The sequence below is a fragment of the Cervus canadensis genome, chromosome 2 (assembly GCF_019320065.1).
Source record: "Cervus canadensis isolate Bull #8, Minnesota chromosome 2, ASM1932006v1, whole genome shotgun sequence".
Taxonomy (NCBI): Eukaryota; Metazoa; Chordata; class Mammalia; order Artiodactyla; family Cervidae; genus Cervus; species Cervus canadensis.
The window spans coordinates 97,746,369-97,758,439 of NC_057387.1; the positions used below are offsets into that span (position 1 = coordinate 97,746,369).

The 12,071-nt window shown below is 38.6% G+C and overlaps 1 protein-coding gene across 1 annotated transcript; it reads right to left on the reverse strand.

The window, feature by feature from the left end:
• Nucleotides 1-1,328: 1,328 nt before the first annotated feature.
• LOC122437111 (olfactory receptor 2A12-like) lies at nucleotides 1,329-2,276 on the reverse strand. Its single transcript, XM_043461650.1, has one exon. The coding sequence runs from the start codon at nucleotides 2,274-2,276 to the stop codon at nucleotides 1,329-1,331; it is 948 nt and encodes a 315-aa protein (XP_043317585.1).
• Nucleotides 2,277-12,071: the final 9,795 nt, after the last annotated feature.

The window sequence follows — 12,071 nt, forward strand, 5'->3', positions numbered from 1 at the left end:
CACCTCCTCCTTAAAGGGCCTTTAGACTTGGACTCCTTATCAACCTGGCTAAGTTAATGCTCTAACTTACAAAATAGAAATAGATTCACAGACACAGAAGACAGACTTATCTCTACCATAGGGTAAAGGTCAGGGGAGAAGGATAAACACAGAGCTTGGAATCAATATATGACACTACTATATATAAAATGGATAACCAACAGGGGCCTACTGTATAACACAGGGAACTACTTTCAATATGTCATAATAATCTATAAGAGGAAAGAATCTGAAAAAAATAGATTTATGTATACATATATACATATAACTGAGTCAGTTTGTTGTATACCTGAAATTGACACAACATTGTAAATCAACTATACTTCAATTTAAAAAGAAAGGAAAAAAATATATCTTCCCTTATGCCTTCTTGTTTGTAAGCTGGAAGAAATGTTCTCTATTTGTCTTTATTTCTTCCTTCATAAGCGTCAGCATACATCCATTCTCACTTAAATAGAGTACATGGAAATAGATTAGAGAATGAAATTAAATGACTAAAGATTAATTTTTATGCCTCCATTTTAATGTGATGCATCTTAGTTTCTAAAAATTTTATAACCTAACAAGTATAATTTTACCTAGTCTGAAAGATAATTATATATAAAATATTATCAAAAGTTGTATTTTTCTCCTATGCATACATATTTTACTCACATGGTTCCATGCTGTATATTCTTCACAATAACCTGTTATGTAACATATTATTCTATTGTTCTTCTGATCATTCTGTCATATTCTTCAAAAAAATGTATTAAAACATTAGGGAGGGAGGTGAAAGTGAAGTTCAAGAGGGAAGGGACATATGTATACCTATGGCCAATTCATGTTGATATATGGCAGAAACTATCACAATATTGTAAAGTAATTATCCTCTAATTCAAAATTTAAAAAAAGAAACAATGTATAAAAACATTAAAAAAGAGCTATCATGTATTAATATTTTAGCCATTATTCCTTTCTCTCTGTCATAAGACTAGCATTTTCAAGATAGAACCTCCGACTTTGGGTGGGATCCAAGAATCCGGTGGCAGAAGGCCACAGTCTATTTACATCTGACATTGAATATGAACATAAATGAACTCTCACTGTTGTAAGCCACTGAGATTGAGTTATTGTGCCACAGTGTATCAACTTGATCAAGACAGCCATGTTGGTTTCATGTTCCACCTTTGTGCAACTGACCAAGTACTATTTTGTTTCAGATGTATAATGTTGGTTTCATGCATTATAGATACTCCATCTTTTCTCAACATTGGGCATTCTACCTTAGACTCTGCCTGCCTCCCAATTCACCAGGCCACTCTACCCTTCCCCATCACTTTGAGAAAAGCCTCCTTGATGTCCTTGTTCCTCAGACTGTAGACCACAGGATTAAGCAGAGCAGTGAAGACATTATAAAAGAGTGATACCTGCTTGTCTTGCTCAGGGGAATAGCTTGCATTGGGCCTCATGTAGATGTAGGTGGCTGGAGCATAGAAGAATGTGATCACAGTCAGGTGGGAAGCACAGGTGGAGAAAGCCTTGCAGCGGGCCTTCATGGACTTGATCTTAACAATGGCCTGGGCAATACGGATGTAGGAGGCCACAATGAGGGATAGTGGGGCAACAACCATGAAAACACTGATGACTAGGTCCACCATTTCAATGAGGTGTGTATCCATGCAAGCCAAATTTCGTACTGAGGGGCCTTCACAGAAGTAGTGGTTGACCCTGTTGGGCCCACAGTATGGCAGCCTCATGGTGAAAAAAGTGTGGATCAGAGAGAAGAAGAAACCACAGGCCCAGGTCCCAGCTGACAGTCGTGTGCACAGGCCCCAGCTGAGGATGACAATATAATGCAGTGGATAGCAGATGGCCACGTATCTGTCATAGGCCATGACTACAAGGAAAAAACACTCAGTCAAGGCCAGGGCACCAAACATGTACATCTGTAGCCAACAGCCAGCAAAGGAGATGGTCTGAGATAGAGAAAGAAGATGCACTAACATCTGGGGCATGGTGGTAGTTACATAGGCCATATCTAGCAGGGAGAGGATACAGAGGAAGAAATACATGGGAGTGTGGAGATGCATGTCCAGGCATACCAGGGTGATGATGAGCCCATTGCCCAAGATTGAGCTCAGGTAAAGAAGAAGGAAGGCGCTGAAGAGGATCCTGTTGGTCGTGGGGTCACTGGAGAAGCCAAGCAGGATAAATTCAGAAACCCAGCTTTGGTTCTGCCCTGGAGGCATCCACATGATGGGCCTATAAGAGGATCACATTCATTTAAATGCCATCTAAAATATGATAGTTGAATAAAAACTGGAGGCAGACAGGCTATGATTTTAATTTTGAGTCCACTACTCACCTAGAGCCTTGCACAGTTACTTAACCTCTCTGAGCCTCATCTATAAAATGAGGCTAATAACACTCATTTTTCAGGGCGTTTAGGAAGAGTTGGGGCAATGTATGTGAAGTATCTCATATTAAAATAATACCTTAAAACACTAAATAGTAATAAATACTCATTTGCAATCTCCCAGGCTTATTCCCCAACCCTCAGCAACCAACTGAAAAATTGGTTGCTCAAATATCTAGTAACAATCAACTTACACAATATCATCTCCAGCCCCCAAACCTGCAGAAGTGCTCTTCCCTTCTGCCTTAAGGTCATTTGTCTGGATGTATTACAAGCCTCTCCTCACCCTGAGAACATGTTTCTTTGACAACTGACAATAGGAAGCTTTATCAATAAAGGGTGACAGAGGGGCAATGTGATGATAGGAGGAGACTGAGGTTGGGGCTTCAATTTCTCCTTCCTCAGTTACTCACCTGGAATGCCAGTGGGTTGGTGGGGACCATCCACAGTCACATACTCAGGCCACACACATTCTCCCTACCCAGTGATCACTTCTAGGAGAACTCTGGCCTGTGACTCCACCCTAACTTCCAGTAGCAGACTGTGTATTCCTGTGGCAGTCACACCCTCTCTGAAAAAGTCTGAGCTTAGTTTTTTTTTTTTTTCTTTCTGGTTAGAGAAGATAGTGGTGTCAAGAGGAGGAGGAAGAAGGAGGGAAAGTGAAAGTCATTCAAACGTGACCAACTCACTGCAACCCCATGGATTATACAGTCCATGGAATTCTCCAGGCCAGAATACTGGAGTGGGTACCCTTTCCCTTCTCCAGGTGATCTTCCCAACCCGGGAATCGAACCCCAGTCTCCTGCATTGCAGGCAGATTCTTTACCAGCTGAACCACAAGGGAAGTCCAAGAAGGACGGAAGTAACTCCTAAATCCTTAGGCCCTGTGAACTCTTCTTTAGCTATAAGACAATAGCTGCTTTTTTTCTTTTTTTTATTTGCTACTTCTGGATTTCTTCAAGTTCCTTTTTATACCTTTTAGCAGTTATCTACCTTTAACTAGTCTAGTCAAGGCTATGATTTTTCCAGTGGTCATGTATGGATGCGAGAGTTGGACTATAAAGAAAGCTGAGCTCTGAAGAATTGATACTTTTGAACTGTGGTGTTGGAGAAGACTCTTGAGAGTCCCTTGGACTGAAAGGAGATCCAACTAGTGCATCCTTAAGGATATCAGTCCTGGGTGTTCATTGGAAGGACTGATGTTGAAGCTGAAACTCCAATACTTTGGCCACCTGATGCGGAGAGCTGACTCATTTGAAAAGACCCTGATGCTGGGAAAGATTGAGGGCAGGAGGAGAAGGGGATGACAGAGGATGAGATGCTTGGATGGCATCACCGACACAATGGACATGGGTTTGGGTGGACTCCGGGAATTGGTGGTGGACAGGGAGGCCTGGTGTGCTGTGGTTCATGGGGTCACAAAGAGTCGGACATGACTGAGTGACTGAACTGAACTGAATTGAACCTTTAACTAGCTAACAATTCTGTATAGTAAATTTTCCCTGTTCACATTACTGGTGTGTTCTGTCTCCTGCCAGGATCCTAACCGAGGCAGATACTAAATCTATGGGGAGTGAGTCTGATAAGGAACAGAACGCTATATAGTTACAAGCTATCTATCCATAAAGTAATTACTAATTATGAAAGTAAAAAGTGGTAGCTATCAGTGGAGAAGTTGGACATCTTAACAGTGATTCAATTAATGTCACCAATAAGGAGCATATAGAAACCATGTGTCTCCATATGTGAAATCCTTACAATAGACCACCTATATATTACTTGAGATAAAAAAGCAAAACCTGAATCTAATCATGAGAAAACATCAAAGAAACCTAAATTGAGGAATATTCTACAAAATAATTAGCTTCTAGCCTTCAAAAAATATCTATCATGAAAGACAAAGAAAGTTCTAATCTGTAATAGAAGCAAGGAAACCAAAAAAAAAAAAAAACTATTGCAAAAGGTAAACCTGGAAAGGGGGAATGCTACAAATAACATTAATTTGATAACCGATAAGCCTGGAATATAAATTAGATTAGTTTAGATATGTGTGTCAGTGTTAAAATTCCTGAACTTGACAACTACTATTCTCTTACATCTTAGAAGCTATTCTCTGAAGTATTAAAGGGTAAATGAACATGATATTTACAAATTATTCTCAAATAGTTCTGGAAATTACAAGAATAACAATGCTAAAAATTTAATAAATGTAGTTATGGGACATACAGGATTTCTTTGTAGTATTCTTTCAGCTTTTCTGAGGGTTTTTTACTTCCAAAAAAAGTTTTTGAAAAAAAATTTAAATGTGAAATAAAAACAGTTTCAGAAAAACAAAAAGTGAGATAATTTAAATGGAGTTCTTCAAGCAGAAAGAAAGCAACAGAAACAAAAAAAATTTAAAGGAATGAAGAGCCTCTCAAAGAAAGGTTAAATATAAATTAATAATGAACATAAACCAATAATAAAGTTTTGTGAGATTTAAAACAAAAGACTAAAGATTATGGCAACAATACACAAGAAGTGGAATTAGTAATAGAGTTAGTGTCTAAACATTTTGTATAGTTGGAAAAATGGTAAAACTAATCTCTAGAATTAGACTGCAAAAAACCAAAGATTTATGTTAAAATATCTAGGTAAAATCAGTAAATGAATGAATACTATATAAAACCAACAGCCTAAAATAGGAGAAAATTAACTAATAAAAATGTTCATTGTTCCAAAGTCATACTCTTTTAAGAGAGGAAGAAAATCAAACAAAAAATAGCCAGCTCAATAGAAAATAGGTGGAACTTAACTATGTATGCAATTACTTTAAATACAAAAGGACAAATGCTTTCATCAAAGGCATACTTTCAAGCTGAGATTTTAAAAACCTTATATATAATTCACAAGATGCATACCTTCTTCAATCTGCAATGCGTAAATATATCAACATTTGTCAAAATGGACTATATGCTGCATCATAAATGTAAACAAAAAATCCAAAGCATGAAATCAGTCAGAATATACTCTCTAAACCATGATATTGGCTAGAAATCAATTTCAAAGTAAATATAATGAGTAAATACCTGACTTCTTTGAAATTAGCATACACTTCTAAATAATTTGGCTTCCCAAGTGGCTCAGTGGTAAAGAATCCTCTTGCAAATGCAGGAGATGCAGGAGTTGCAGGTTCGATCCCTGGGCTGAGAAGATCCCTCAGAGAAGGAAATGGCAACCCACTCCAGTATTGCTCATGCTTCTGCACAGTCGTGTCCGGCTCTGTGCAACCCTATGGACTGTAGCCTACAAGGCTTCTCTGTTCGTGGGATTGATTCTCCTCCAGGCAAGAATACTGGAGCGGGTTGCTATTTTCTCCTCCAGGGTATCTTCCCCACCCAGGGATAAATTGAACCCCGCATTCTGTGTCTTCTGTGTTGCAGGTGGATTCTTTACCTGCTGAGCCATCGGGGAAGCCTTTAATATTCTTGCCTGGGAAATTCCACAGACAGAGGAGACTGGCAGGCTACAGTCCTTGGGGTCACAAAGAGTCAGACACAACTTAGTGGCTAAACAACAACAACAACTAAACAATTTATGGGGTAAAGAAAATCTAAATGGAAATTAAATATATTAAATAAATGATGATTAAAATAAAACATTATCAGTGCTTAGGGCAGGAACTTTATAGCCTTAAATTCATATATGAAAATATTTTTAAAAAGCTAAAATAAACTGAAATTTTCATCTCAAAAAGCTAGAAAAGGAGCTACAAATCAAGCCCAAAAAGAAGTTGAAGGAAGGAAATAATAAAGATAAGAGCAGAAAACAATGAAATGGTAAAGAAGTTTACAAGGAGAAAAGTTGACAGCACTCAAATTTTTCCTTTGAAATAATACCTAAGTCCTTAACAAGTTTGATAAAGAGTAGTAAATAAAACACGAATTACCAACATCAGGAATGAAAAGGGGAACATTACTACGATCCTGAAAGTGAAGTGAAAGTTGCTCAGTAATGTCCAGTTATTTGCGACCCCATGGACTGTACAGTGGGTAGCCTTTCCCTTCTCCAGAGGATCTTCCCAACCCAGGATTGAACCAAGGTCACCCACATTGCTGTTGATTCTTTATCTGCTGAGCCACAGGGAAGCCCAAGAATACTGGGGTAGGTAGCCTATCCCTTCTCCAGCAGATCTTCCCAACCCAGGAATCAAACCAGGATCTCCTGCATTGCAGGCAGATTCTTTACCAACTGAGCTATCAGGGAAGTCCACTATAGATCCTACAGGCCTTTAAAACTAATTTCAAAAATTACAACTTTATAACAATAAATTTGACAATTAAACAAAATGGACAAATGAAAACACAAACTGCCAAAACTGACAAAGAAGAACTAAAAGTTAGAAGAGTTCACTTTCCAGAAAATTGAATCAATAATTTTAAAATATCCTAGAAAGAAAACTAGGTCCAGACAGCTTTACTGGTGAATTTTTCTAACATTTCAGACAGGAATAATACCAATCATAACAAGCTCTTTCAAAGCATAGAAAAAGAGTGAAATAAGTTTACGAGACCAGCACTAACCCAGTACCAAAAAATAAGAAAAACATCACAAGAAGGAAAACTCATAAGTGAATCTCATGGGCATTGGTGCAAAACTCCTTTATATTAGAAATTTTAATTTAACAATATATTAAAAAGGATAGCACATCATAATCAAATTGGGTTTGAATACTATAGGAACTCTAGATTGGTTTAGTATTTGATAAGCAAGTACTGTAATTCATCTGATTAACACAAGTTAAAGGAGAAAAATTATATGATATAGAAAAAAGGTATAGAAAAGTATCTGGTAAAATTCAACAATCAACTAAGATTACAAATAAACCTCTTAGCAAAGTATAAGATAACTTTCTTAATGTGACAAATATTATCTCTAATAAAAGAAGTGACCTACAGTAAATGTAGTACTACAATGAAATACTAACAACTTACTCCTTAACACTGAAAGTTAAGCAAAAGTGTTCACCATTGGAATTTCTACTATCCATTGTACTAGTGGTCATAGCCATTGAAAAAAGTCAAGAGAAAGAAATAAAGACCAAAGGATTGGAAAGAAAGAAACAAAACTGTCATTACTTGCATAACACCTGGTTGTGTAGGTAGAACACTTAAAAGAACTCAAAGACAAACTGGAATTAATAAGCACACAAATATCCAACATGTTGTTCTACACCAAAAGCTAGAAAATAATTTACAAGAACATCTTAAAAAACCAAAGATGTAGTAATAACTGTAATAAAATATGTAGGAAAACATTATTTAAGAAATGAAGGTAGAAAAAAATAAGAAATTAAGGTAGGGACAACTAAGTGAAGGAGTACATCATGTTCATACATGGGCTGGACAATTCAACATTATAAAGATGTAAAATTGATTTATAAATTCAATGCAATCCCCACCTAAAGGCCAGAAGGTTTTCTAACAGAAAGCTGACAAGCTGGTTATAACATTTATACAGAAAATTTGAAGAATCTCGACAAAAAACCAAAGCTGGATGACTTATCATATATTAAGAATTACCATAATGCTGCGATAATTAAGCAAGTATGAAATTGGCACAAAAATAAACAAATAGATCAACGAAACACAATAAAGTCTAGCACAGACCCATGAATACAGAGTGAATCAATTTATGACAAAGTTGATCTCACAATACAATGAGGAAAGCACTGTCTTTTCAACAAATTCTGCTGGATCATGTGGATTTTCACATAGGAAAAAAAAAATTCTTTCTGTATACTACCTCACCTTGTGCACAAAAATTAATTTCAAATATATCATAGATTTAAATTATAAAGACAGAACAATAAGATTTTTAGGATCAAACACAGAAAAATATCTATGTCACCTTGCAATAGGCAGAGATTTCTTAAAGTTAATGCAAAAAGCATTAACTATAGAGAAAGAATAATAAATTATATATCTTCATATAGTTACATATACAGATGATTATATGCAATTTTATATATCAGGGGTCTCCAACCCCTGGGCCACCAGAAGCAGTCCATGACCTGTTAGGAGCCAGGTCGCACAGCAGGAGGTGACCAGTGGGCTAGCAAGCAAAGCTTCATCTGTGTCTCCCTGTCATTGGCATTACCACCTGAACCGTTCCCATCCCACAACTTCCCCTGTTCCTGGAAAACTTGTCTTCCACGAAATCAGTCCCTGGTGCCAAAAAGATGGGGGGCCACTATAATTGCACATAATTATATACACAGATTATATTAAAATGAAGAACTTAAGATTTGTATCCAGAATAAAGAATTCTTACAAATAAACAGAAAAGCAAAGCCTTCCCAATAGAATAATGGGCAAAATATTTTAAAAGACACTTCACAAAAGAGGCTATCTACTCAGTCATCAAGTAAAACTCAACCTTATTAGTCATCCAGGAGTTGCAAATTAAGACCACAGCTCAGCACCATTACACACTCACTGAGACAGCTAAAATGAAAAATAAATGGTGTTGGCAAGAATAACCAAAACTTTCTTACACTGTTGATGAGAGACTAATCTGTACAATCCCTCTGGAAAACATTGGTGGTATCTCTTAAAATAGAGGGCTTCCCTGGTGGCTCAGATGGTAAAGAATCTGCCTGCAATGTGGAAGACCTAGGTTCGATCCCTGGGTCATGAAGATCCCCTGGAGAAGGGAGTGGCAACCCACTCTGTATTCTTACCTGGAGAATTCCATGGACAGAGGAGCCTGGCAGGCTACTGTCCACGGGATTGCAAAGAGTCAGGCAGGACAGAGTGACTAACACTTTCATTTCACTTAAAGTAGAACATATGCATTCCACATCACCCAGCAATTCTATTCCTAAACATACCCCACATACGTATATATACATACATATATTCTAGGAAAGACATGCACAAAAATGTTCAGAAGACTAATTAAAATACCCCCAAAGAGGAAACTACCCACATTTCAATCAACAGTAAAATGGATGAAAAACATTGCAGTGTGTTCATCTAGAGGTTGCATCTGGTGGGGGTAAAATCTCACAGGAAACATCAAGCCATCCTCAGTCTTCACTATCCCTGCCCCCATCTTCTCACCTGACCAATGGACCACCTACATATCCCTTAAAGCCATCCCTTCCTTTGTCCTGGGTCAGGAGCCCAGCATTTCTCATCCATAATCTTGTACAAGTCCCTCCTTAGTCTTCCTGCCTCTGGACTCTTTTCCTTTAATGCATTCTCCATTTGGACTACTATAATGATTGGTGAAAATACAACACTGGCCTGGCTGTCTCCTGCTTAAAACTCTTAAAGCATTCCCAAAGCCAGATCATGTTAGATACAGAGCCCTTCCTAAATGACCTACCTCCTGTAGACTTGAGCCACAACACCCAGCTCTGTTCCCCATCCCATCTTCTCCATACAAGCTCCATACAAGCAAACAATAATGCCAATTTCATGTAATGTCTCTTCCTCTATCACATCTGCAGATGCTTGCCTAGGTCTCTAGCATGGAAGAATATATTCCCTGTATCCCCACCACCCAAACACACTCTGTTACACATCCAATCATTTCCACATTAGGACCCAGTGGAAACAGTGACAGATTTTATTTTCTTGGGCTCCAAAATCACTGCAGATGGTGACTGCTGCCATTAAAAGATGCTTGCTCCTTGAAAGAAAAGCTACAACCAACCTAGACAGCATATTAAAAAGCAGAAACTACTTTGCCAAGAAAGGTCCATATAGTCAAAACTATGGTTTTCCAGTAGTCATGTATGGATGTGAGAGTTGGGCCATAAAGAAGGCTGAGTACTGAAGAACTGATGCTATTGAACTGTGGTGTTGAAGACTCTTGAGAGTACATTGGACTGCAAGCAGATCAAACCAGCAATCCTAAAGGAAATCAGTCCTGACTGTTCATTGGAAGGACTGATGCTAAAGCTGAAGCTCCAATCCTTTGGCTACCTGATATGAAGAACTGACTCATTGGAAAAGACACTGATGCTGGGAAAGATTGTAGGCAGGGGGAGAAGGGGATGACAGAGGATGAGATGGTTGGATGGCATCACCGACTCAGTGGACATGACTTTGAGCAAGCTCCGGGAGATGGTGATGGACAGGGAAGTCTGGTGTGCTGCAATCCATGAGGTCACCAAAAGTCAGACACGACTTAGCAACTGAGCAACAACAACAAAGACCCAGCTTAGCATTATCCCACTAGGAAGCCTATTCAGAACTATTCCACCATCTCCCACTCCCAAACCTTGATTAGATGCTTTCTCTATTTCTCAGAACCCCTTGTGGTTATTGGCAAGTTATAACCCTGGTAACCCTAGAAGGTTCTGATAAAAGCTCTATAGCATCTCAGGAAAAATTTTCCCTCTCATGTTAACTTTGTTCTCACTCATTGACTTGGAATGTCTATTATAAAGTATGGATAAGGGTGAGTATATAACCTCCTTTCAGAAATAGTAATAGCTAACGTTTAGAGAAAAATTTCTATGTGCCAGGTATTGCTCTATGAACTTATCCTCATAACAACTCATTGAGGTAAATACTACTACCTCTTTTTACTGATGGAAAAAAATAAACTAAATCATACAGAAAGTAAGTGATTTGCTCCAAATTATACAATTTCTGTGATGGACCTGGGATTTGAACCAAGGAATTTTGGCTTCAGAGCCAACTCTTAATCGTTAAATTCTCCTGCTACATGGCAACAGGTTCTAATTGGGAGGGGTAAAGAATGCAAACTGCCCCTATCTGCTCCTCCATTTGAGTTCCTTGAAGTTTGGCACAAGATACTACAGAGTCATGGCCTACAGTTTATGACCTCCAGATAAGACAGAATCAGACTCCTCCTAGGATAAAGAGCGAAACTGGAGGCCATAGACTCTCTCTCCTGATAAAGCTTCCTCCATCTCTCCCATCACTTGGATGTGGGAGCCATGGAGTTACTCTGGAAGTAGAGGGAATCCATAGAAAGAGACTTGGGGAATACCATCCTACATGCACGCATGCTCAGTCACTTCAGTTGTGCCCAATTCTTTGTGACCTATGGACTATATAGGTCCTTGGTCCTTGGGATTCTCCAGGCAAGAATACTGGAGTGGACTGCCGTGCCCTCCTCCAGGGGATCTTCCCAACCCAGGAATTGAACCCATATCTCCTGCGTCTCCTGCATTGCAGTCAGGTTCTTTACCTGCTGAGCCACCTGGGAAGCCAATTACCAGACTAGAGCTTATTAAATCCTTGTAAAAGCCTCCCTCTTAGTCAACCTTAATTTCCATAGGAATGGGGACATCATTCAGTAAAAAAAAAAAAAAAAAGTCTCCTAAGATTCCGTTAGCCCAGCAGTCTCTGTCTCAACTTGCGATAGCCAAGGTCCCTAGAGGGGGCAGTGGGTCCTAGTCATTGTGGTCACTGATGTCATTGTTAAAGGCTTCTCCCAGCACAACCACCATTGTCCTTTTATGACATCTCTTAGCTGGACTTGGAGATCTGGAGCTTAGGAAATTCATTTTCTGTTTCTAGCTCCTAGAACATGGGTTGGCAGAGAGGACCTTTCCATATATATTTCCTAAATGAACAAATGGAAGCAGGTGGAGGTCTAGGAAGAAAAAAGG